Here is a 26,825-nt window from a genome sequence, read left to right on the forward strand (position 1 = left end):
TACATATTTTAATGACACCATGGTTTTGTGTTTGTAGTTGTGTGTGTAGTTTTATTTCAAAACAAGATCAATGGCCTTAGAGATACAAACTGAGCATCAATCAAGTGAATACAGTGAACAGTTGACCTACTTCCACCCACATTTACAAAGATTTATCATCAGGAGTCCTCTTGGACACTGCATTTATTGTAAGTATTCAATTGGTGGCAAAAGATCTAACAGAGCTGCCATGTGATCCAAAATCTTTTCTCTACAGGAACAGTCACTGCTTGACCATTTGTATTATCATGGAAAAAAAAAAAAAAATCAATCAACTCTCATGCAGTGATAAAACCACTTTCTACTTAAAAAGGAAACAAATTTGAAAAAACTAAGGGTTAAAAAACACTTTTGTATTGTACACTGATCTTACCTTTTCACCTATAAAATTGTACTAAGAAAAAAAATTTGAAAAAGCTATAGTTTGAACATGGTTTCAGTTCTTGTTTGCAAAAAAACAGCTAAAAATTTGTTTTACATGTTGCTTAGAACTACTACTCTGAAGATTTTTTTTACTTTAGATTGTGATAAATGTAAACAATGATAAAGAAGACAATAGCCTCACAAGAGACCACAACAGTGAACTGGCATTTTATAAAAAGTTTTAATTTCATTGAGCAAAAACAAACCATGGTAAAAGACAAATTAAAACCAGCCAACCCCCCCCCCCCCCAAAAGAGACATTAAAATAAAAATGTTTGGTGAACATAGTCATGGAGCAGAGCTTTGAAATAAACAGTGAAGTTGGTTTACTTCCAAATACAAGAAGACACAAAGAGATCCACGGAAAGGAGACGTCTGCTTGGCTTGAGTACTCATCTGGACTGCTCGACTACAGAGGGACAGAGGAGGAGAGACACGAGTCAAGCATTTATAAGATCGCTGCCATCACTTCGAGCAACAGCTGAGCATACCAACTTTTCACCAATAGGTTAAACATGTAAGGATAGTTTCCATTTGCAGAGACCTCTACAGTTACAAGGCAGTATCAATTGTTGTCTCTTGTTGCCAAGATTACGCCAAGAGTTATCACACCAGCTAATTGTCTGGAGGGCAAGCATAAGCAGGCAAGATCCCACAAGCAGTACATGGAGTACAAGCAATTAGCAGTGAATGGATACTCTGCATAGAGAACATGTGAAATTGCAGTGTTGTTATGACAGTAAAGTGGCTTTAAACTCCTCTAATCCACATATTATATTCATGCCAACAAGCCTTCCTAAAGCCCATCAAACAGACTCAGGAGTTAGACGTGTAGCAGAAAGAATCAGGCCAACTTCATTAAGGACATCAAGTATCAGTGGATTTCAGCAGGCATTCAGAAATGAAAGACTTACTGTAGGTGGAGATGTCAATCTCCTCTGGAAGCTCAGCCACATTGACCTCAAAGCGGTCCTGCACATCGTTCAGAGTCTTGGCGTCGGTCTCGTCAGACACAAAGGTTACGGCCAGGCCTTTGGTCCCAAACCTACCAGCACGGGCGACCTGAGGGGCGAGGAGGAGACAAGAGTGAGTGAAATCCAAAAAGCCATACCTCAGACTACTCCACTCAACAAATCTAATACTCCACTCAACAAATTCAACAAATTCACAGCGTGAATAAATGACAATCGTTCAAAGCTATGGCACACCAGAAAACTATTCCGAGACGAGCGCTTCTGTAAACCAAACTTCCCAGAACATTGCTGCGGTTGATGACACAGAAGAAACAGGTGTAAAAAAGCAGAACAGGTGCTGCTGTTTTCCTGTCGCAGTTCTCACCCTGTGCAAATAGGTGTCAGAATCTTCTGGCATGTCGTAGTTGAAGACGATATTGACTCGCTCGATGTCCATCCCTCGGCCAAAGAGGTTGGTGGCCACCAAGATCCGCCTTTGGAAATCCTTGAACTGCTGATAGCGAGAGAGCCTGGGGGGGCAAGAAGGGGCAGCAGGAAGGAGAGAGAGAGCCAGGGAGAGATTATCAACACAGCTGCTGTAGGCATTACTGGACTGGATCCCCTTTGAAGGCAATGATGTGTTGAGTTAATTGATGAGGCCTCATGCTCCATAAACATACTTAGCATTTGGAGCTCAATAGAGTATGTGTTTATGAGTGTAGGTATGCATGTGTTGGTATGCAAGAGGAAAATGTGTGTATGCAGGACTCACCTCTCCTCCTGAGCCATTCCCCTGTGGATGGCGATGGCAGGGAAATTCTGTTCCACCAGAAGCTGGGACAGAGCCACGCAGCGCTGGACTGACTTGACAAAGATCACCACCTAGAGGCAAAGCAGACACATTGCAATATTGCTGCTGGGGCTGCATGGGTCAGGAAACTAGACCTGCTAAATCTGCTTGTATATTTGACTTCTTTAAAAAAAATAAAAAAAAATACAAAATGAAGTAAACCTAGGATGCCAAGTGCTACTGGGACAATTTTACACCAGATAATTGTTTTGTCAGTTTACCTGGTTGAACTCCAACACGTCAAGCAGGTCGAACAGCTTGCGGTTCTTCTCACTGTCCTTCAGTTTGCAGTAGTACTGTTGCAAGCCGTGGAGTGTAAGTTTGGTCTCGTCATCCACAAATACTTCCATGGGCTACAGGAGACGAGAGTGGGTTAGATAAACTTGACATGAGAGCTGGTTCAAGTGTACTTAAGTGCAACAGCAATTTCCATGTTATTTTTTTTTTTTTTTTTTTAAGAGGTGATGTTTTCCTGGGTATTTAGGCATCTTTGGAGATAGGGAGAACAACTCAACAGCCCCCCAACATTTACTCACATCCTGCATGAATTTGCGGCAGACTGGTCGGATCTCCTTGCTCAGGGTGGCGCTGAACATCATGCACTGCTTCTCGTGGGGTGTGAGCCTGAAGATGTCCTGTACGTCACGCCTCATGTCTGCAACAGAAGGAGAGATTGCAAGATCAGCAAAATGCTTACTTAGTCTGACGAGCAGCTAAAAAACCCCAAAGTATTCATTTTATAATGATATGAAACAGAAAAGCCAGCAAATCTTAGCATTTGAGAAGCTGTTACAGGAAATGGCTGGCATTTTACTTGAGAAAATTACAAACAATTTATCAACTATCAAAATTATAATTGATTAATCTTCTGTTGATTGACTAATAAAAAGAGAATACATGAAAGTGAAATCACAGCTGCATAAATAATTAGACTACCAGGAATATGATAGAGAACAATTTCATTGAGGAGAAAGAAAGACCAATAACTGTTAGACACATGAACACACCTAGCTGCTCCAACATCTTGTCACACTCATCCAGGACAAAGTGCTTGACGTTCTTCAGGTTGAGGGTCTTGTTCCGAATCAGGGCGAGGATGCGTCCCGGCGTTCCGACGACGATGTGAGGGCAGTTCTTCTTCAAGACCTCCTCGTCCTTCTTGATGGCCAGGCCACCAAAGAATACCGCTGCCTTTACCGTGGGCATGTACTTGGAGAAACGCTCATACTCTTTGCTGATCTGGAAGGCCAGCTCTCGTGTGTGGCACATGACTAATACGGATACCTTGGGATAAAGATGTACAGTGGTGCTCAGACATTTCAATGGGCATCTGATTGTACCAAACAAACAGTGATGGCACCGTTTGCCTTATTTGACTAAACCAACAATTTCGTCTTGTTATTCATGCAACTTCAGTATATAGTGTGACATTGATTTTTAAAGACACTTCCTCTGTTCTAAGTACAGGAGGATTACAAAACATGTCTTTTCTACTTTCTTTCACAATTTCTTTTTCAATACACATTTTAGAAAATTGGTTCGGGGAAACCATGGCATGCCCATATTTAGAATTTGATTTCATGAAACTTTTTCCAAAATGATTTGGGCAGGAATCCTGTATACTCAATAGTGCAATTCTGATATTTCTATAATTTGTGCAGCCCTAGTGTGCACTAGACAAATATGAGGTTGAGTCAAGTTTATAGGAAGCAAACAACTCAATGGATTGACAGAATTGTAAGGTCATAGTTATCAAACCGCTCCATTCTTCTTGAGGACAATTTCTGCCAATGTTGCCTCAACCTTAATCAATGCACAGACCTTGTGTATTGTGTTATTGTACCAACCTGTCCATCAACAGGCTCGATCTGCTGCAGTGTGGCCAGCACAAACACAGCCGTCTTGCCCATACCAGATTTGGCTTGGCACAGGATGTCCATGCCCAGGATAGCCTGGGGGATGCACTCATGCTGGACTGTAGAACAAAAGCAAAGAACAGAGTTCAGTCAGTGACTTAAAGGATAAGGCCGGTGTTTTTTAATGCATCGCTTACCGTCAACAAATCCTATCAAAATAACAAAATCAGCAATGATTTTGGTTTGCCAACAAGTCTCCGGTGCCCAATGCAGCCATGTCCCAGCAGCCATAGAACTCCATTGTATTAAAAAAATGGTTAAAAACACGTCAAGGAGCCATGCTGTTGCTCTGGGCAACATATTGCATCATCGCGATTAGGGTTGCAAAGGGGTGGAAAATTTCCAGTAAATTTCCATGGGAAGTTAAGCTGGGGAATTTTGGAAATATTCCAAATTGGAAACTTTCCATGGGAATTAATGGGAATTAACTGGGAATTGAGGGTAATTTAATGGAAAGGTATCATATCCAAGCATAAATATTTGTTTTGTTATAAGCATCCATCCAAAATAATACAATTAAAACAGATTTATTTGTAAGTAGAACTTTATCAAGTGTTAAATATTTGATTGAATTCTTTCATTGAAGAACAAAAACATGAATGTTGAGTTAAATATTACTCATCCCCCCGACCCAACCCATTCAAAAATTAACAAAAATGCACAGGAATGCACAGTGCATGTAGGGGGCGTGGTCTCAATAGCCCTGCAGTAAGCAGTGTGCTATGTGTGCATGTGATTGAGGAATAGCATAGATATTCAACTGTACTTGCATGATACCTGGTTGTTTTAGTCAGGATTATGCTAAAATATATTTTCCCCCAACTATATTTAAGTTCCCTATTAAGAGCATACCTTCAATTTAGTAAATTCCTGGTTTATTCCCGTTTATTCCCATAAATTCCCGTTAATTCCCATGGAAAGTTTCCAACTTTGAAAATTCCCGGAATTTTGCAACCCTAATCGCGATGCACCGGACCAGCCGACATTTTCCTCAAACAACTTAATAAGCCGGCTGTAAACACTTTGCGATCTCAGGAAAGTAGTTCTGTAGGACTGAAAACAGTCACCGGTGTAATGAAGAATTTGTTCCCATTTGAATTTGATTTAGTAATAACTAAAACAGCCTGACTTTTCATGGTAACAGTTAGCGATTTTTAAAATTGAAACTATGTCTTTGTGAGCTGTATTTCAAGGTTTTTAGCTTACAATTGGAGCCAATGACTTCCGGGTTGACGGCTAAAAACGGTACGTGGGAAGTCAGAAAGTAATGGGAGTAGAGCAAAGGCATTGTTGATCTTGTTACTTTCATAGGATTTGTTGACGTAAGCAATGCATTAAAAAACACCAGCCTTATCCTTTAACATGCCTATACTGCAAAAAGCTATTGTACAGTATAGCTTACGTTGTGTCATTCCTTCTATAATCATTATGCTTAGACTAATGCATTGAATGGGACAAGCAAGCTCTTTACACTATTGGCTGAAAGGCCAGCAGCCATCAAGGCCATTCCCCTTGGTTCTCTTGGAAGATGTAATGAAATGATCCAGAATCACCCATCCCACTACCCCACAATTTGCCATCATAATTGGGAAGAGCGTATACAATGAATGAAGACGACCTCAGATAATCAAATACCCCTCACCTTCAGACGGATGCTCAAAACCACAGTCGACAATGGCGCGGAGCAGCTCCGGTTTGAGCAGGAAATCTCTGAAGCCGGAGCTGTGGATGGAGACGTAGGACCCCTTCACCTCCTTCTTGCCTGGAGGGGCTGCAGTCTCAGGGGCTCCCTGAGGCTCCTCGTCTTCTTCATAATCCAGCAGCTCATTGTCAACGTCATTCTCAGCCATTATGTCTGTCTGGAAGAGAGGAAACAATAAGTTCAGTTAGTTTGTTTATCTGTGTCAATTGATAATTACCAAGGCAGCAATTCCTCCTCATTGGGTTCACATGGAGAGCAGCTGGCTAAACACACCTGTTGTTGTCATTTTCTGCACAAAGTTTCACCATACATCGAAAGTATACTCAACTATATTCTGTTTGTACAAGACTCGGATGGTGGTAGGGCCTCTACCCATTTAAAGGTTTATTACAAGGATTTGATGTTTTATATCTTCAACGATATTAGCATTATTGTGAACCCCAGACTGTGTGCAATCACCCCTTTGTGAAATGCACGGTCCACTGGCGAGAAAGCTAACGTTACACTATCCAAAATGCACATAATGTTAGTAAATAATGTTTACAGTCAGCAGTAAATTGTGGATAAAACTGTCCTCTACACGACACACACAAAAGACCCCTGAGATACAGCTAGTGAAACATAGCCTGGGAGCTTAGTAGACACTTCAGGGTTAAACAACCGGGTTAGCCTCTTAGCCGTCTACTGCCTGGGTTAGCTATGTTGCATAACAATTGCTAACGTGGCTAGCTAACATTCTAGTTGCCCTGTTAGCTGACCAGTCAGCTGGACCACACCACACATTATATCAGCGATGATTAAGATTACATTACGAGGAAAACATAGTAGACACACATATCTGAACATTCAGAAACGTGAGATAGGTTGGTGGGTCGGTCCGCTAGCTAAGGTAGCAAGGCTATCAAAAGAGCTAGGCTAGCTAACGCAGCGGCATTTTAATGCAAACAATGAAATCAGTTTATGATAGAGATCTTATTATTCAAGAAAAAATCCTCAGTCACCAGTTCTAAAACTATAGTTGTATAAGCTGCATGGTTCCTTTACAAACAGGTTAATATTGCATTCTTACCTTCACGATGTTACAACTCAACCTGAGCAAGACTCAAAACCGCATGGGAGGCCTCAGTTGGTTTATGCGATTATACGGAAGTACCGCCTCCCATAAATGCATTGACGTCATTGGTGAATTCAGACGTCCATCGCCACAAACGACTCAGGATTGGACAAATAGCCTGCCAATCATTATTCCGGCTAACCGCAGCTGAAAGACGCGGGATGTATCATTACTATTGACAATAGAATGAAATTGCCCTGAGCCGCCTGACTGGAATTGTTGGCAACAGCACGCACGCACCCGCACGCACACACACACACACACACACACACACACACACACACACACACACACACACACACACAAACAGACAGACAGACACACAGCTTTTCTTTCTTTAATTGCAAATATTGCATAATTTCACTTCTGTTTACTTGTCTAAAAAAAGTTAACCTAATCCATTTATTACAGCATTCAAAAGACATTAAAGTGCTTTGTTCAATCAAATCAGTATGTTTTTTTTCATAGCAGACTCATCAGAACTATAAACAGTTAAAACAATTAATAGTTCAATGTAAATGGACATCCAGCTTGATTTGTTCTTTAAATTATTGACCCCCACCAAAGGGGGGGACTATGGATCAGTCTCCCTCCGTTAGTTAGTTAGTTAGTTTGTTAGTTTGTTAGTCACACTGTAACGTTGACTTTGTGCCGCTAGGGGGCGGCATTGACAATGAATGGTGACTCAGTGGTAAAGCAGGTCATACAGTTAAAGTTATCATACAATGTGGGGGACAATGAATGGTGACTCAGTGGTGCAGCAATACAGTTAAAGTTATCATAGGTAACATATTAGTCTACACACGCTACACACTTGGAGACATCAGACTGGGTTGATGTGTTGAACTGAGAGTCAATGGAGAATTTTTGGGCAAACTTCTAACCACAAGACACTGTAGTTATTGTACAGTTGTTGGACTGTTGTACTGTTATTGCACTCATCACTGTACTACCACTATGCCGTCAGTGTTGACTACTTATATCATATTACCACTTACCTACTGTGCAATACCATGTATCACTTATCATTTAGCATTTATATTATTTATAACACTCACACTCCTGGTGTTGTATGTTATATTGTATATTGTATTATAAATTGTAGTGTACATTGTGTAATGTACGGATTGTATTTATTGCATATTGTAGTTCTTATATTTTGTACTGTATTGAGTAAAAACAGGACAATTACAGTTACTACATTTCAAGATATAACTTGTAAGCCTAATTCTGAGGAGAGTAGGCAACAGAAATATATGGTCAATCTGTCCTTTCATTGTCCCATACAAAAATGCTTATACAATTTCACTCATATTTCAAGTACACTCAGCAATCACTGACTGACCCAAAGGGTGGAACTACATCACTGATGGGGGACAACATGTTTACTATTTGCTTGTCTTTAATTGTCTCCTCAGTTTCAGAAATCCACAGTGGCACGGAAGCCCAGTTTTAATCACAGCTACTCAGTGAGTGCTGACAAACTTCTCTCCATTGGAGTCTAGGTCCCTCCACTATTGACAAAGGGTGAGACAGTCACATGAATCTAAAATCTTGAAAATGTTATCATTTGGATACGCTCAGATGTTTGTTAAGCTTGCTTGGAATCTCTAAGCCTTCAAGATAAAATGACAAACCACTTCTCAACATCTAATCCAGTGCAGCGGATATTCATTCATACAGTCCTAAACAGCTCTCTTCGAAAGCCTGTTTTGGTATCTGACTCAGCTCTTTTGTGAATGAATGGAGGTCCTTTTAGGATGAAAGCAAAAGCTCCTCAGTTTGGCTGCAGATTTAGTTCAGTCTGCTCGCTTGCTTATGCTTACTCAAGTTTGTTTTTTCTAAGCTAACATAAGCAATTTACTTCAACAGCACAGGAGTGTTGTGAGGCTTCAAAGGTTTCATTGATGCCAGGTTGATTTTCAATTTAAAGCCACAAGTCAATGAGCCTCACACTGAGGTAAAACACTCCTTATTTAATGAGAGGAAAACCAACACTTGAGCAATGTGCCCCACATTCTAAAAGAATCGTTAAAAAAGTAGTAAAAAAGTAGAACTGGCATTAAAAATATTAAAAGGATAGCAATATACAAAGTGGTTTTTACTGTAAACATAACCATAACAGTGTTAGTATAGTGTTAGCAGCTGGTTAGCTTTTATACAGTAGCTCTATATCTGTGACTCCAGAGCAGAAGAAAAGCTCCACTGTGTAGCAGAGAAGTACGGGAAACTGTCAGACTCTGGCCGGGATTGTGACTCTGAGGATTTACCAGAGGGGGAGCAAGAATGGGTCAGGATGTCCCTCGCGTGGCGAGGCAAAGAATGAAAAAGGCAGTCTTCCACCAGAAGACCACCTCCATGCAGCCCTGAGCAGTAGCCCAACTCTGCAGGGAGCTCCTCCAGACTGTTACTGCGCAGGTCCAGCCTCAACAGCTGGGTCAAAGCCCCAATCTCTGTGGGTAATGAACTAAGAGAGTTGTGAGACACATTTAGGATGTGCAGCTCCAAACAACTACTGAAGAGCTCTGTGGGCAGAGTCTCCAGCCTGTTCCCACTGAGATCCAGCTCTGTGAGCTGCTGCAGTGCTTTTACCTCTGCAGGCAGCTCCTCTAGCAGGTTGCCAGCCAGTAGGAGCCTACGAAGGCGGTGAAGAGTGAAGAGGGCTGGGGGAAGGTCCTGGAGCTGATTGTTGGCCAGATCTAGAAGCTCTAGGCCTCGCAGTACACCAACACTGGCCGGCAGAGCCAGCACACGGTTATAGGCAAGTCTAAGGCAAGAAAGACGTCGGAGATGAGCCAGACTAAGCAGTTCCTCCAGGGTTCTCAAGTTATTATGCTGCAGGTCCAGTGTCCGCAGGTTGGTCAGAGCCAACAGGGCAGAGGGCAGGCGCTCTAGCTGGCAGCCCTGTAGCTGCAGCTCTCTCAGGCCAACCATCCGCCTCAGGCCCGTCAATACAAACAGCCTGGAGCCCTCATTGTGGATTTCCAGCCTCACCAGGCTGCCTGCCACCTCATACAGCTCCCCAGGGACCCGCTGCAACATGCCTCGAACCACCAGCACGCGGAGGTGACGTAACTGGCGGAGGCTCCCCAGTGTCCAACCGCGGCCCACCCCACCCTCATAGTCCAGGCGGCCAGAGAGGTGGAGCTCGTGCAGGCCGCGAAGGGAGTAGACCCAGCCGGGGATGTCTGCTGCCTGGTTGAAGGTGAGGTGGAGGGCCTCCAGACGTTCCTGGAGGACTCCGAGGGCACCAGGTTCCACAGATGCAGGGCAGTGGCAGAGGTGGAGCTCCCTGTTGGAATGATATTTAATAGTAGGCACAGTGAAGTGCGTACAGACACAAAATGTAAAAGTGGATATACATCGCAGTGTGTATTTTCATAATAATGCGTATACTTTCAATCCCCCCCAAAATGTATGAAACATGGACACAACACCAGACAACTCACCTGAGTGAGGTCATATTGGCCACCTGTGCAGTAAACTTGGCATCTGTGATGAACTCCAGTTTGAGGACCTGAAGTTGGCTGAGGGTGAAGAGGGCTGGAGGCAGGTGAGGCAGGGCCACCAGCTGCAGTCTGGATTGGCCCTCCGCCTCAGTAGTCATGGAGCGCAGCTTCTCCGGCCCCCAGCGCCTCTCCTGGTTCTCCTCCAGGAGCCTGGTCTCACTGACAGGCGACAAAAAGACAGACAGACGCTGGGCCAGCAAAGGGTCATACTGGTCCGCCATGTGCAAAAGAAAGGCCAGGTCATTGCTCAGGTCAGGTATATCTCTCAGGGAGCACGACTCCTTCAGCACGTGGAAGGAGTACTGACGTAGGGAGCTACGAAGGGCACAGACAAACAAACAGATAAAGGACATGGTTAGGAGAAAGTAGCGCCACTGGGAAGTATAAAGTAGGCCTGTAGACTGAAGTCATGAGATCTCTGTATGACTTTGATGTGAAGTGAAATAAATTCTCTGGGCTGCCTGGCCTTTAGGTGTTTGTAGCGTTAAATTGAATCAAGGAAAAATATAGCCAAATCCCAACCAAGAACACAGCATTATACTCTAATCTTATTATCTGGCCTCTGGCTTTCTGTTACTCAGTTCATGGGTAATATTATCTTCACTCTTTTAAAGACCGTCTGAACTATCATAGCCTGTGTAATCTACAGAAAAGCTCAACTAATTATAAATTAAACTTCATCCCTTTCAAACAGTGACACATTATACCCCATTGCCCCATTCAGCCCCACAACATGCTCACACACACACACACACACACACACACAAAGTAATACAGTTCAATACCTTACTAGGTATTTTAAGTATGTGCAACAGTTTAGTTTCTGCACTATGTTTAGGATAGGGATAATATTTGAGATCGCAATGAAGGTTTTAATCAAGATGTGCTGTTTGTATGTGTTTTCACAGCACCATCACAAGTATTCCTGTATATATGAATTGAAAGAACATCCCATGACAACTATGAAATAAGATTACACAGACCACACAAACCCCAATCAAATGGGACATGCCTCAACATCCCAGTTAACACAATTAGGTTTATAATAGGCTAATTGAAACATGTGCTTATGCTGCCTATTGTAAACAAGGAGTTTACAAATGGCAACTCATCAGAATATTTAAGTATCCCAAATAATATCCGAATATTAAAGGATAAGGCCGGTGTTTTTTAATGCATTGCTTATCGTCAACAAATCCTATGAAAATAACAAAATCAGCAATGATTTTGGTTTGCCAGCAAGTCTCGTCCATGTGGCCGGTGCCCAATGCAGCCATGTCCCAGCAGCCATAGAACTCCATTGTATAAAAAAACGATTAAAAACACGTCAAAGAGCCATGCTGCTGCTCTGGGCAACATATTTCATCATCGCGATGCACCAGGCCAGCCGACATCTTCCTCAAACAATTTAATAAGCTGGCTGTAAACACTTTGCGATCTCAGGAAAGTAGTTCCGTAGCACCGAAAATAGTCCCCGGCGTAATGAAGCATTTGTTTCCATTTGAATTTGATTTGGTAATAACTACAATAGCTTGACATTTCGTGGTAACAGTTAGTGATTTTTAAATTGAAACTATGTCTTTGTGAGCTGTATTTCAAGGTTTTTAGCTTACAATTGGAGCCAATGACTTCCGGGTTGACGGCTAAAAACGGTACGTGGGAAGTCAGAAAGTAATGGGAGTAGAGCAAACACATTGTTGATTTTGTTATTTTCATAGGATTTGTTGACAGTAAGCAATGCATTAAAAAACACCGGCCTTATCCTTTAATGTAACGCAGATGTAAATGCACTCGCTGTGGGTTCTGACCTGTGTAAAATCCAGCTGAGGGTGTAAAGGTTCAGCAGGCCATACAACCCCAGCAGGGTCAAGTAGGCCACCAGCAGCTTGTGTAGGAGGGAGGCGAGGGCGTGGGTACACTCAAAGGTACTGTAGCCCACCAGGGCATGCTCCTCAGGGTGACAGGTGTGAGTGAAGGAGATGGAGTCCAGAAGAGGGGTGGTGTAACTCACTATCAGTGTTACCAGAAGCAATTTGAATATAGTCTGAGCCAAGTAGACCTGAAGGAAAAGAAGGAAGGGGAGAATGAATTTGTTGACACTATTCAATCAAATCACCCAGACAAATTAACTTGTTTTTACCTGTGTCTTGAGATTAAGGAGCAGTGTTGTATTGGTTTGTAATCACCTTTCTAAATGCTGGATGATTTTATAACCTAAGAGTAGCATTTAACAGTGTACCACGATACAAATGAAGCCTTACAAAACTGCATCATGTAGACCTCTCACCTTGTAGATGACATCTGAGCTTTCACAGTGGGAACGAAACCTCCTGACCCTCTCAAACAGCGCCCTGGCCTGCTCCCCGTCACTCTTATCCAGGTTGATTACCTGCCTGGGACTGTAAAGCACCACTGAGGACCTGGAGGCGGGAAAATACACCCGGGGGGCGAGGGACACAGACGACACGGAGCCATCACAGGAGTGTGTGGAGGGGCATGGTGAGGGAGGGATGGCAGTGGACACGCTATCCGACCTCTTCAAAAGGGGGCTGTCTGTGCCCGAGTCCAAGCTCGAATGTCTTGTGCGGGGCACTGGGGGTAAAGATGAAGTTGAAGGGTGAGGAGTTTGGGGTGGTTGTCTCTCCTCCTGCTCCTCCTCTTGCTGGTCGTGGATGCGCTCCTGCCGGGCAGCGTGGCACAGGGCGCGAGACGTCCAGGGCGACTCGCAGCACTTTCCCAAGATGGCCAGGAAGTGTTCTATGCGGGCCGAGGTGAGGGGGAAGTGGAACCAGAAGGAGCCGCTGGCTAGCAGTACTAGAGACTGAAGCAGGGCCATGTAGGGGAAGAAGCGGGAGTACCAAGGCAAAGCCTCATGGTAGCACACCTAGACAGACAGGTGGACACACCAACAAAACCTTTTAGTGATTTTACCTGCTCTGCTGCATCTTTTGAAATGGCAAAGGGAGTGGAGAACAGACAAAACTGGTTTGTATCATACATATTAGCATATAAAACAGTACCTGGCTGATGTAGACGTACTGCTGATAGACCAGGTGGGTACGTCTCCCCCGGGCTGGAGGTCGAGGGTTTGGGCTGCTGCTGTGTGGAACCTGGGAAGAGGCTTTTGAAGATGGCTCGTCAGAATTGGAGTAACTTTGGCTACTAGTATTGGGGGTGGGGCTGGGGGTGGGGTCCAGGGGGAGGCACACCACACGGTCCCTGGACAGCAGCACGGTGCCAGCCAGAACAGATACCATCAGCATCAGGACCACCAGGTAGTCCATGAAGACTTCCCACCAGGGCTTCAACAGCTTGGAACGGCTCTGACGCTCGTTCAGAGAAGCCAGCTCCGACAGGGAAAACATGGCGGCCTCTGGGTCCTGTAAGGATGGCAGTAAAAATAAGAGATAAATGGTGAAGGCCTGGGCTACTCACATCGACTGATGTGGTGATATACGAAGAAGAGTCTGCACTTTCATTTTCAGCGTCCCACAAAATAGTAAACAACCAATGTCCCAGCAAGGATCCTGTGTTCACGTGATATGAACAAATGTTTGAAAGGAGGGATAGAAACAGAAGTAAAGAGAAGCAACAAAGAAATTCTCCTCTACCTAATCTCAGCCTGATGCAGCTGACCATGCTCAGGCTGGTAATAACACCGCTGAACTGGTAAACAAGCCCTCCTTCTGCAAGCTAATATGCTCCCAAGTTTCTTTTTGCATCATGGTTTAGTATAATAGGATAATATATGAAATGCTGTTAGCCTTTGGCTTAATGTCTGAGTTCTAATGGAGATAAGGAGGATCTGAGTAAATATCTGACATGTGACACATGTCTACTATGAACCTTGGGATAGGCCTTTTAAAAAAACTTCTGATCAATGAACTGGTGAAGAGGGTTACAGGATAAAAGAAAAAATACAAATAATTTCTTAAGATAAGACTTAAAACACATTCCCAAACTTCAGGGCATCGAGATTGAGATCATTCATCTGAACAGGTGAAAAATTAATTTTACAACAAGAAACAACTTCCACCTACCTGGTTAATGACACTGCTGACACTTTTTTTTCTCTCTCTCTCTCAACCTCTCCAATTTCCCCCCTAGCTTCTTCTAATAAACACCAAAGTTAACGGAGCAGCTCAGCTCACAGCGGCTCTACAGCAACTTCATTCCGGCGCTGTCCGGTTCTCCCGTGAATAGCTCGTGAAACTTTGCAACAAACTCCTCAGTTGGCGGAGACTAATGTTGGCCGAGGGGCGGCTTTTACCCGGTTGTCATGACAGGAGAGGATGGCGACGGAGAAATCTAATTCAGCAGCCCGGTCAGACCCGGGGACATGCCTGCTCTCTCGACACCCCACTGACCCCGAGGAAAACAACTCAACTAATCCTGTCACACATTTGAAAAGGATATACTCAAAACAACCTATATGCTAGCAGGGTTGGATAGTAACGGGATACTACTAACAGCGGTATTCTGAATACAAAAACATGTAGCCTACGTTAACTGTATTCCAAAACAATGTAGGCCTATGGCATTGTGAAAAATTAGAGGATTAGCTAGGCTACTTGTTGGAATAACCTAGTTTTAAAGTGAAAGCGAGAAACTAGGCTATTTAAATAGTGACAGGACGCAACCGTCCTTGTAAAATATGGTACAACATTGTGTTTGCATGTATTATTCTTGTATTTTCTCCTGGAATATGATATCATACTAAAGGAGATAAATCACCATAAAGGAAGTCACTTAAACTTATTATTGAGTACCACAGGCACACCATCCCTATAGGAGTAGTAGCTTATACTAAATATTCAAGTGATACAATAGCCTATGGGAGATACAAAATACAATAAAGTATGATGGTCACGAATTCACTGGTCCCAAGTACATCTAGTCCCAGTTGGAGTTTACTGTAGGTTGCAGTGCTATATAACATTTTTTAGTGTCTCTCTGTCAGAAGGAGATTTGGGAAATGTTATGTGTTGTTTTTAATTATCCACGGGATACGTTTACTTTATGACAATTGCGTGCATAATGTTTATGTCCAGCAGGGGTCACTGAAATTACCGTTTTGGCAATTTGGCATTAACAGTCCATTGGATGCCAGTAGCATAACCTAGCCTCATGCAAATATACTGTCCAAACCATAGACCACACATAATCTCTTCTGAGACTTTTTTCTCACTCACTGCAATGGGAACATACACAGCATTTTCTTTTAAGATATCATACATTTTGGAGGGGCTAAAAGCTTTTTTTTCCTATTCTCCATTTTCTTTATTTTCAAACTTTTCGTGTTTGTTGCTCTCAGCACTTCTGTATGAAAGTAACTTTTGGTTTGCTTACATTTACTGAGAGGTTAAAGGTTATAGCAACACATAGGCCTACTGACTGATGCTCAGAGTAAAGTTGTGAAATTAGTGTGTGTGTGTGTGTGTGTGTGTGTAGGCTATATTAATGTAACGCAGGTGTGTGCTGTTTCCCTTGTATTCGGGGCCAAGAGGAATCTGAAGCAAAGACTCAAATTGACGGTGAACCACAATGTGATGTACTCTACACAGCTGCTTTGTGTATTCAGTGCACATTTATGTGTGTATGTGTGTGTGGTCTGTGTGTGTGTGTGTGTGTGTGTGTGTGTGTGTGTGTGTGTGTGTGTCAGTGAGAGAGTGAGAGAGAGGGAAAGAGAGGGAAAGAGAGAATAAGGGGTTATAGAGAGCAAAGAAAAACGAGGGTCTAGTTGCAGTTTTACAGTGGTGGTAAACAGCATATGAGAGAGAGATCGGCATGTGCTGCTGCTGCAAAGAAAAATCTCAAGATTGAGTGTGAAGCTGCAACTGAGAGGAACAGGGGGAATTCATCAGACGATATAATATAACAGCAACAGCTCTGTACAAAACCCCCCAAAATATAGACCAGGATTCTTATGTTTTTGACACTTGTGGGACACTTATTGTAACAATAAAGCGGTGTCAATTGTGATTCCTGATAATAAACAGTCTGTGTCAAGGGGGCATTCACAATACAGCAGTGTGGTAGTGACTGCCTGTCGTGTGTGTGTGTGTGTGTGTGTGTGTGTGAGAGTGTGTGTCAAACAGAGATGCAGTTAGCTGCGGAGTAAGGTTTATCCACATGGCTTCCGAGGGTCTTGATCATCCTGTCCAGTTTGTTGTCCAACTTCACCTGCAATTTCAAACCACCATTAAACTTATACTCTCCTCTTCTGTACGCTGAACTGAGAGGCCACCGGAACCACTGGAACAGACTCTTTCCCTTTTAATCTATTCTTGCCTAATCTTTACTTATTTTTTATTTATTTTTTATTTTTGGATTTACTGCAACATGTAGGAATGTCAAAATAGATAACAAGAAACTTCCCAAATCGTGAAATTTCAGCCCAGGTGATAATCCATTTATGCACATTTGAGACAGGGGATGTTTGGGGCATCCTGGTGGCTCAGTGGTCTAATAGGCGTGTGCCATGTTGACAGGACGTCCCAGGTTCGGATCCAGCCGGGGGCCTTTGTCACATGCCACTCCCCTCTCTCTCCCCAATTTTTCCTGTGTATCTCTACTTTGAACTGTCAAATAAAGCCGAAATGCCTAAAAAAGTATATATAAAAAATATTTGGTGAAGTTTATGCAGAGAGATTCACTAATTTTAATTTTCCTTTCACTATCAAACTGCAATGCTTCACTCCGTTGGTCAAAAGTTTGGTGACTGCTCACCAGGATGTGAATTACAACAGAAACTCTTCTCAGAGGATCATTTGTAATGTTGGAGGTTCTCTCATATTAAATCCACTCTAATATTGATTGAAAAATGTATTGTTGCAATATTTTTCTTTTCTCCCTCCTGATATTGGTAGGCTATTCTTTATACTTATAAAACCACCTATCTATATTACGAAAATGTGTGTGTGTGTGTGTGTGCGTGCGCATACATGTATGCACGAGGTAATTCGTTGTTATAATACCAGTTATGTTTTTAAGATTGTAGCCAACTGTTATTATTACAAGTTTATCATTCACTCATATTTTTCTTATGCAGTCATGCTTATTACCAGTATGACAATCAACTGACACACATAATGCACAATTAGTGTAATTTCACAAGTACAGAGAATTTCGAATACATTCACATGCCTAGTATGTGCTTCATATTTTGAAGGTGAAGTCCAGTTTTGACCCAGCATACTTGCAATGTGTTCTAGTCATCTGAAAATGTTAAATTCAAGGAAACGCGTCTCTAAAGTTAGACAGTGGGGTTGTGGAGTGGCGGGCTCAACATTACATCTAGATAAGGGGCCCAGAAATCCTAACAACGCCCTTCATTTCAGAGTTCTGCTGTGAGAGGGCCTGCGGCTTCACACCTTTCCATTCGCGACACACACTCACACAATTGTGCTGTTTGGCAGCGAGCCTGGTGTTCTGGGTGGGGTCGTGTTATATGTGAGAGGATTCACACGTCCACCCTGTGAAAGAACATCACAAACTCGCTACAGACCTCAGCACATCAAACAACTAATATCTCTCAACAAGAGTAACAGGTCGAGGTTTCCATGGATAGAATAAGCCTTGATAAGGACGTCAAGGCCGGTCCTCATCCCGTAACTTCATTCTAAACACTTTGGTGGCACCCTGTGGCTTTCAGCAGCATAAGAGAAATTGTTCTGGGCTGTATGAAAAGTGGAGGCCAGGTCACACATCAGAATGAGTTATTTCCAATGGTTCCTCTTTGCATGTGAGAGAAGGAGTGTGTTTCTGTGAGTGTGTTGTGTCCCCGTGTCACAATTTTAGCATCAGATACGTTTGCTGTCACGGCCAACAAGTTTTAATTCCTACCGACTGAGGTGGGGTTATAGAAAGTGACATGAGGGATGGAAGATTTTGCAAGATGCAAATCAGATATGCGCTATTTAAAAAGAAATGACACCTACTCTTACAAAATTGAACGACTGATAGCACAAAATCGAAACTACATATTGTAGTTTTTAAAAGATAGCAAGTAACTTAAATCCTCAGTTGACAAGATGACATTACTTTTACAGACGGGAGCCTGTATATTTTAGAAGGCTTCAGATGCATTTTTCCAATATGGATTTTCATATCCACTCTGTTTTCCGATAAATACTGTCAAAAAGTGTTTTTACAAATGCTTAGATTGTTATGCATATATTATTACCACCATTATGTAGATGTATGTAGTGGCTGCCTTGGGTACCATGTAATTTTAGAGTTCTCACACCCTCTTAACTCCCACTGGCCCTTCATGTCAGAGTGAGAGAAATCCCAGAGAGTTTGTTGTGTGTGTGTGTATGTGTGGGAGTGGGGATGTCCAAGATATTGCCAAGTGGAGAGGTTGCCATCATCATTATCGTCATCATCATCATCATCATCATTGTCATCATCAGCATCCTTATATGATGATATAATAGCTGTAATACGTTTGCCAGGAGTACAACATGGAGAGAATTCATCTGGCCACAAACTGTATTTGGTCAATGCCACTTTTTCCTGAAAAAAGCCACAATATAGTTTTAATCTAGACTATTACCGCCAACATGTTTTCAATCTGACACATTTGGACTGCAACAATAGGCGGGTGTGATAAACCATGCATACAAAGAAAAATGTCTCAGCAAAATAGTTATTTCCTGTTCAGTGGGAGGCTTAGGCCTGGTTATGAGTGTTGTGGGTTTTTCTTGTGTGTATGACAAGTGTCATATGAAAAATAGGTACAGCCCAGTTCCCAGAGTGGTAGTAAATATAGATTTGTTATTGTTTATTTACAGTATTCTCGCGCAAAGCTGTTTGTGTTGACCTAGAGCAGGGAATTACCCCTATCTTTTTACTGTCAGCACTAGTTCTTTACACTCTCTGTTAAATGTTTTTGTTGTATTTTATTTACTTTTTTCACTCAATTCCAAGTGAACTGATTACATGAAAGGTATTAAGTCATTGATATCTGACCAAGATATCACACGTCTTTCTTTGATCTCCAGTAAAAATCCCTAACCAGACCAGGAAAAGAAAGTCCTGCACTGCCCATGACCTTCACCCTTTTGCCAACTAAAGTGAGACTGAGTGAGAAGAAATGAGTGCAAAGTGGGTGGGTGGAGGTGAACGCTGGTGACAGAGAGACAGAGAAGCTCCTGGCCGTGAGAAAGTGGCACTACTTGTCATACCTCTAGTCCCCTGACTGAAACCACCATCAGCCACCAGCCACAGCAGCTACACAGATACACACCGAAAAGCTGTGACTGTGGCCTGGTGCTGAGGCTGCCTGTCCGTGTGACTCTGGTTTTCTCTCTGGCTCAATTGTACATATCAGTAAACTTCAGCTATTGTTGTGACCGTTTTTGGTCACATAAACATTAAAGCAGCATAACGTTTATTGAAAGTAATTTGACAAAAAATCATGAAACACATTTCAATCTGTTCATTTACTCATTCAGCCACCACTGATTTAGCATTTGCAATGACAAATTTGCGGGGCATTTGCAGGGGCAGTGGTTGTCGCAACCGGTTGGGGTGTGTGTGTGTGGGTGTGTGTGTGTGTGTGTGTGTGGGTGTGTGTGTGCATGTGTGTGTGTGTGTGTGTGTTGGTGTATGTGGCGATTACCAATAACCCAAACACTATACAGTAAAATATGGTATATAGATTAATCTCATGCTATAACTATCTTTTAAACTGTCTTTGTGTGTGTGTGTGTGTGTGTGTGTGTGTGTGTGTGTGTGAGAGAGAGAGAGAGAGAGAGAGAGAGAGAGTTTTTGTGCATGTGCATGAACAGTATGCATGCATGCATGTATGTATACTTTTTTGTGTAGGTTTTTGGTTGCGTCCCTGTTCATGCACAGTGTGTGTCTTCTGTATGAGAGCGTTTGGCCTCTCTTGGCTGCCACTGTGTTCAAACCACAGTGGCCAGTGGGCTTGGCCCTACCTGTCCTCCTTCTACCCAGCAAACACTCATCACAGCCCACACAGTGTGCATGCATGATCACATCTTCTCCTGTTGTGGTTACATTCTTTTATGTGTGCAGGGTGGCGATGTGCCGTGTGAACATGGGCAAAATCTTGCAGCGTTTCTACATCTTTTCTCCAAGCTCCAGTGCAGATTTTTTTTTTTAAATCAAATTTTACTTTGCTGTTCTGTTATGTTGTTACGCCTTATAATGTCTTCTAGGGTCATAGGAGGTTGCCTCAAAATGGATCCAAAGTGATAGTTCAGGTTGTAAGAAGCCTGATCTAACATGAACTGGGAGTCGTATCAGTTTATTTGAGAAGTGCTAATAAAAGCAAATATAATCAGAATTCATGAGGAATTTGTTTTGGAAGTGCTAGTTAGTGGTACTAAAAATAATATGTAAATCCCACTGTATAGTTAACAGGGTTGTGAAACAGTGAGGAAACTGGGGGGTGTTGGATGTGATTTGTTACACTATATAAATACTGTTCTTTTCCATGTGGCTTCTTAAAATCCTTCTTAAATTACTTTAAAACAAATAATGTACGTTTTTAGATGTATTTATTCATGAATATTTGCAGTACATCAGATTACTCATAGTATCACAAACAGCATTATTCCAGAGTCATACCCCATCCTTAGCATACAGTAGTAAAACTTAAAAACACATAATGTAGCAAGCGAACATCTGAAACAAAACAATGGAAAAATGAGCATTTGCACGCCTCACCTCCTCGCTCCCTTCTCTCCTCCCTCCTTTCCTCTCCTCCTAACCCTAACCCTCGAACCCCACCTCCCCAGACCCCCTGAGCTTCAGGTTCCTAGAAAGGCCAGGTTTCTACCAGCACCAGGGGAACAAGAAGCCCCTGAACCCCCCAAAAAGAAATGAGACGTAAAACCCACCAAACCCACCAGCCCGTCTCGGCTCCCTGCGCTCCTCTCGGCTGCTCTCCCTGACGAACCCCGGGAGAAGGCTGCGAGCCCCCCGCCGCATTAACCACAGCGCTCTGCCAGGCTTCTCTCCAAGCATGCCGAGGCGCACTCAGCTCCTTTTCATGTTGCTCACACCAGGATTCAAAACAATATTGTCTGTGAAAGCACAGGCAACATTCAGAAAAATCTATGGTTTCAGTTTTTATCGGGCCCTTGATGATTTGATTTCAATCTGGGGGTCTGGGGGTCTTCAGTTGTTGAATGGAAGATATTTATTTGCAGTTTTTCATGAGTGAAGAAAAGAATGCATGTTTTCTCACCGACACTCATATATTTTTAAAATTATACAGTGGGACTTTAATAAGTCTTAAGGGCCAAAAGGTCGTGAAACTCATGCAACACACACATGACCTCATAAACTTTCAGTTCAAGTAAGAAAAGGTAAAAACCACTGGAATGTTTTTTCTGTGACAGCAGAAAAGAAGCTGCACAAGCTCCCCAAATATGCATTATTACTGATCAGGTGATAACTCTTTTATAGTATACCATGTTTTTTTTTTTTACACAAAGCCATATTATGGTCTTCTTCACTACAACTATTTCAGTCGTGTGTGAAAAATCTTCTGTGTAAATCTTTTCAATTGCTTCCTTGTGGGGGCAGTTCTGGGTTTGTACCTTGAAGGTAAAGATAAAAAAAAAAAAAGTATGAAATCACCCACCACTCACAAAAAAGAGCTGTGTGGGATGGTTGGATACCACATAAGAGCCCCCCCCCCCCCCCCCCCCCCCCACATACACACACACACACACACACACACACACATGTGGAAGGGGCATATCAATAGTAAAGGTCCCTGTGTTCACATGAGAATGAGGAGATGCTCGAACTTTCCAAAGGATGCTCAGTGTTGTCTGCCCACAGTGACACTCATACACTCATATTACTGATGCATACAATCCAGTACAGCCTTAGCATGAGCGTGTGTGTGTGTAGTTTGGTCGCACACACAGTGAAAAGGTTATTATGCCAGTTGTGGTTTGCTCACAATGGGGACAATTGTAAAGTTGAATAAGCTTTGGCAGAAGACAGAGGTGTTGTCATTTTTCTTACTGGTCTAAATGAAGTGGAATAACCAACAGAGATAGACTAATTGAAAAGAGGAGGTGATTGTGGAAATTATAATTTTAATAATAGAGGCCCGATGGACGACATCAAGATCCCATCTGAAAGCATTGGAGATTTAAAAGCTGTAAAAAAAAAACATTGGGATGTTAAATTTACTGAAGAATTTTCAGATGATTCACAAGACTTTATCTCACAAAAGCTATAAATCACCTTTGACAAGCTGGTTTGGTGGGAGTTTTTTTGGCCAAGCCTTGGGACCCACAATCCTCAGCAACAACCCTCTTCAAAATCAAATCAAATCTCTTTGTGTCATGTCATCAGTTGATGGGTGTGAGAAAGAGAAAAGAGGACGTTGCCAACAGCAAAGACACAAGAAACTCTCAACATTCTGCTGTGCATTCCAGAGGTAAGATTAGCAATTCGGTTGAAAATTTGAGTGATATATCAGAGTAATATTTAATTTCTAAACTTTTTAGATTGCTTATTTAACTATGGCACTACAACATGAACTACACATGTATCTACTGATGCACCATGATGTCTTCTGCACAACAATAGTAGTGTAATAATATATGAAGTCATTGTAGGTAAATAGGTTTTGAAAGGTATTATTTTACAGAATCACATGATTAGTAGGGTTGTTAAGTCATTATTAAGATGGATCAGTTTCTTGGGAGGTTAACTGGAAAAAAATTAGAAATAAGTTTGGAAAGAACTGGAGTGAAAGTGAATACATTGTGTTGATTTTTTTGCCTTTTTGCTTTTTTCAAAGCTTTTCTTTTTCTTATTTACATGATGATCAGCTAACATTGTAATTGTCTAATATGAAAAAACATAGAAGTAATTATGTACCAAATATGCCATGACTAAAATGGAAAAGCCAAGTACAATGTATTACTAAATAAATTAGGTGCTTAATAAATGCAGTTATTACTAGTGATTGCTTCATTTAGGAATCTAATTGAGCAATTTAAGATTGCTCTACTGTTGCTCTCATTGTAAGTCGCTCTGGATAAGAACATCAGCCAAATGCCTAAAATATAAATGTAAATGTGAACTGTTATCAGATTATATGTGATTATTATTATATATAATTATTATTATAATATTGTTATATGCAATTCAAATAAAAGTATAAAAAGTGGTATTGAAATAAAACCTGCAACTACAATTTCAGTTTGAAAATTGTCTGGCAATACCGCAATAGGGTTATCCTCAGAGAAAGCCCTGTAACTTTCTGCAGGTGGCATGCTGTATTTGTTACACAAACCTCAGGTTTTGGCATTTCAACTGAACATCTACCAACAGGTGTGTAACATGTGTGTGTGGAGCTCTAGTTAGAAAGTGACATTATTCTTTGGTTTGTTCTGCAGGGCTTTACCTCATCTCCCATCACTTCCTCAGCTGCCACCCTCAGCCTACCATGCCCCGCTCGTTCCTCGTCAAGAGTAAAAGGACCGGGTCTCATCCGATTTGTCCCTCTAAAGACTCCAGACTCGTGGATCTTAAACACCAGTCCCCGTCCCCGTCCCAACTTCTGGTCCAGCCCCAGATTCATGCTCAGTCCCACGCGCACACTCCCCAGACTCTGCAGTATGGAGTGTGGCAAGACAGGAGGCAATCTCGGGACGCTGTGCAGCCTCTGCCCTCCATGTTAGGGGTCACAGATCCTCTGGCTGAAGCCTGCTCACTGTGGGACGGGACGGCAACCAGACCTCTCAGCACCCCCCCAGCTGATCCTTGGACTTCAGGTACCCGACTGATTACAGGAAGAGTACAAAATATAAGAACCACATGTCCTTGTGTGATGAAATAGTGGTATTGATTTCACACATTAAATCTGCTTTAGTCATGAAGGGGAGATGAAGATGAAGAGGAGGAGATAAGTTAAAGAAGGCTTTTTTGGCCCTGAGTACATTTTATAAAAGGGGGTGCAACTCAATATTCAGTCCTAATATTTTGTATACTTAAGCCCAGATTTAGTAAAAGCTTTAGTGTGTATAAAAACCTTTGCAATGTTCAAAGTCAGTACTTGTGATAGACTTGTGATAGGTACAAGACAATTTGCTTGACCAATCAGGGGTTAAGTCATTGGTTTTGCACATGCTAAAAGTTTTTGCACCATACAAGGCTTTAAAAGAGGACCTATGTGTATATGAAACACAGTAAGATCACAAAAGGCTATACAAAGACTCTCCTCCGATGTTAAATATAGGCGGTCAAACCATTCTCTGTCATTCTCTGGAACACTATAGACGTCTAGGAGATGACTCTCATATACAGCTGACTGTGGAGCATCATCATCCGTTTGTATTCCAACAGAAGGTACCTTGGGGAATGGAGCGCCTCTGCAGCCTGTATTGCCCTGGTCAGCAGACTGCCCCCGGGGGTCTGAGAGAGAGAGAGAGCTGGAGAGACTGGTTTACATGCTAGTCAACCACACATCGCACACTGACCTCAAATCCCCTGTCAGTGAGTGCCCCCTCTGTGAAAAGGTAGGAGGCACCAAATATGGTGAAACATGTCCTTATCCTTTTTTGTATTTTTTGCATCTGTCCTGAAGTAAGTACTTGGAAGGACCATTGAAGATAAAAGTCGTGGTAATGAGAGATGCTGCCATAGCGAGTAATGATAAAAGTACTTGCATGACACAGGACTTGGAGACATGTCAGGAGGCACAGCAGCAAAGTGGCTTGGTGTGTGAATTAAAGCTGTGAGGGCAAGTTGTGTTATAGACTATTCTGGTCATAATAAGCAATAAACACTACATGTGACATGCATATAATATCTCCCCCTCTCTCTCTTAATCTCTCTCTTCCTCTTTTGCTCTCTATCTGTCTCTCTCTCTCCTTCAGTCTCTTTCACAGGTCCTTCTATCAGCAGGTGGTCTGGAGGCTCACTTTCGCAACACACTCTCTGTCCCATTGACAAGATCACCCACAGCCAGAGGCATACCCCACATCCCCTATGGCTACAGACCAATAGGCAGCTATGGTAGAGCTAAGGTACAGTACATGGTGTAGCGGGACAAGACTTATCAGTTCTGACAGAAACACTGATTTGTACTTATGGATGATGATGTCTCTGTGTGTGTGCATCCAGGAGCGTAGCTTTGGCTGCAAGGTGTGTGGGAAGGTGTTCAAGCGCTCGTCCACCCTGTCCACCCACCTGCTCATCCACTCGGACACACGGCCCTACCCCTGCCAGTACTGCGGCAAAAGATTCCACCAGAAGTCCGACATGAAGAAACATACCTTCATACACACAGGTGAGAGCGCAGAGCATAACCTGACTATACAAAATACAGTGAGCGCACAGTAGGATCAGAGTCACACAATAAATGTAATGTCACTAAGTTCTCATAATGTAATGGCACTGAACATACTGATGAATTTAAATTCAGTTTTCTTAATTGGTATGGAATGATTGAATTTTTTGTTAAAACTGATTATATAAATCAAGCTCATTATGCTCTTACCATGTTTTTATCATGTTTTATATATATTAAAACCATATAGCATTGAAAATATTTTTTTTTGTAAGATATTAAATTGATACTGGACTCTATTTGTTCTGACTTGACTGTTCTACATTTAGACTTGAGACTTGACTTGAGACTTAATAACATTAATGACATGGACTTGACTTGGTGTTCTACATTTAGACTTGGGACTTGACTTGAGACTTGTGCCTCAAGACCTTTAGACTGACTTGGGACTCGAGTAAAGGTGACCACACCTCTGCGTATGATAGATACTATACAAATATGCATTCAACATTCAAACACTATGTGCAATTAGATGATATTCAATACTGTAAAGATAAACTGCCACACTTCCACTTTGACAGGAAGGTTAAATTCTCAAACACACACTCCCTTCTAACACCCTGTCCCCCTCTCCCCTCTCTCAGGTGAGAAGCCACACGTGTGCAAGGTGTGCGGTAAAGCGTTCAGTCAGAGCTCCAACCTCATCACCCACAGCCGTAAGCATGGCAGCTACCGGCCGTTCAGCTGCCCCCGCTGTCAGCACAGCTTCCAGCGCAGGGTTGACCTAGAGCGCCACCAAGAGACGCAGTGTGGCTATGGAGACATGTACACTCAAGACTGAGTCCAGGGGGCACGTGATAACAGACCTGGGGGAAACTGTATTGGTATGATTCATAATTCTTAAGAGTTTGAAACATATGCATCAAAGGGACTGAATAAAATGGAAGGCTAGGACTGAGGCTCTGGTCACAAACTGGGCTGCTTTGTGTAAAAAACATAATTTCACCTTGTTGCTTTGCATTTT

The 26,825-nt window shown here is 42.4% G+C and overlaps 3 protein-coding genes across 3 annotated transcripts; 1 reads left to right on the plus strand and 2 right to left on the minus strand.

Annotated features, from left to right (window-relative positions):
* Positions 1 to 23: 23 nt before the first annotated feature.
* ddx39ab (DEAD (Asp-Glu-Ala-Asp) box polypeptide 39Ab) lies at positions 24 to 7,019 on the minus strand. The gene is made up of 10 exons (XM_071531235.1): positions 6,953 to 7,019; positions 5,824 to 6,040; positions 4,113 to 4,240; positions 3,273 to 3,549; positions 2,802 to 2,920; positions 2,487 to 2,618; positions 2,188 to 2,297; positions 1,801 to 1,945; positions 1,377 to 1,524; positions 24 to 871 (listed from the first exon to the last, which is right to left on the minus strand). Exons 2-10 carry the CDS (start codon positions 6,029 to 6,031, stop codon positions 855 to 857), a joined length of 1,284 nt encoding a protein of 427 aa, XP_071387336.1. The 5' UTR covers positions 6,032 to 6,040; positions 6,953 to 7,019; the 3' UTR covers positions 24 to 854.
* A 2,147-nt stretch (positions 7,020 to 9,166) lies between these two features.
* LOC139654203 (volume-regulated anion channel subunit LRRC8D) lies at positions 9,167 to 13,871 on the minus strand. Its single transcript, XM_071531271.1, has 5 exons — positions 13,527 to 13,871; positions 12,794 to 13,390; positions 12,315 to 12,565; positions 10,447 to 10,821; positions 9,167 to 10,289 (listed from the first exon to the last, which is right to left on the minus strand). The coding sequence occupies exons 1-5, from the start codon at positions 13,869 to 13,871 to the stop codon at positions 9,167 to 9,169; spliced, it is 2,691 nt and encodes an 896-aa protein (XP_071387372.1).
* Positions 13,872 to 22,814: 8,943 nt separating this feature from the next.
* Positions 22,815 to 26,659, plus strand: LOC139654185 (zinc finger protein Gfi-1b). The gene is made up of 6 exons (XM_071531253.1): positions 22,815 to 22,939; positions 23,907 to 24,284; positions 24,856 to 25,028; positions 25,389 to 25,538; positions 25,636 to 25,801; positions 26,446 to 26,659. The coding sequence occupies exons 1-6, from the start codon at positions 22,858 to 22,860 to the stop codon at positions 26,640 to 26,642; spliced, it is 1,146 nt and encodes a 381-aa protein (XP_071387354.1). The 5' UTR covers positions 22,815 to 22,857; the 3' UTR covers positions 26,643 to 26,659.
* Positions 26,660 to 26,825: the final 166 nt, after the last annotated feature.

The sequence above is a fragment of the Centroberyx affinis genome, unplaced genomic scaffold (genome assembly GCF_046629955.1).
Source record: "Centroberyx affinis isolate AG114_WGS23_722 - 3 ecotype Tasmania unplaced genomic scaffold, CSIRO-AGI_Caff_v1 ptg002059l_1, whole genome shotgun sequence".
Classification (NCBI taxonomy): Eukaryota; Metazoa; Chordata; class Actinopteri; order Beryciformes; family Berycidae; genus Centroberyx; species Centroberyx affinis.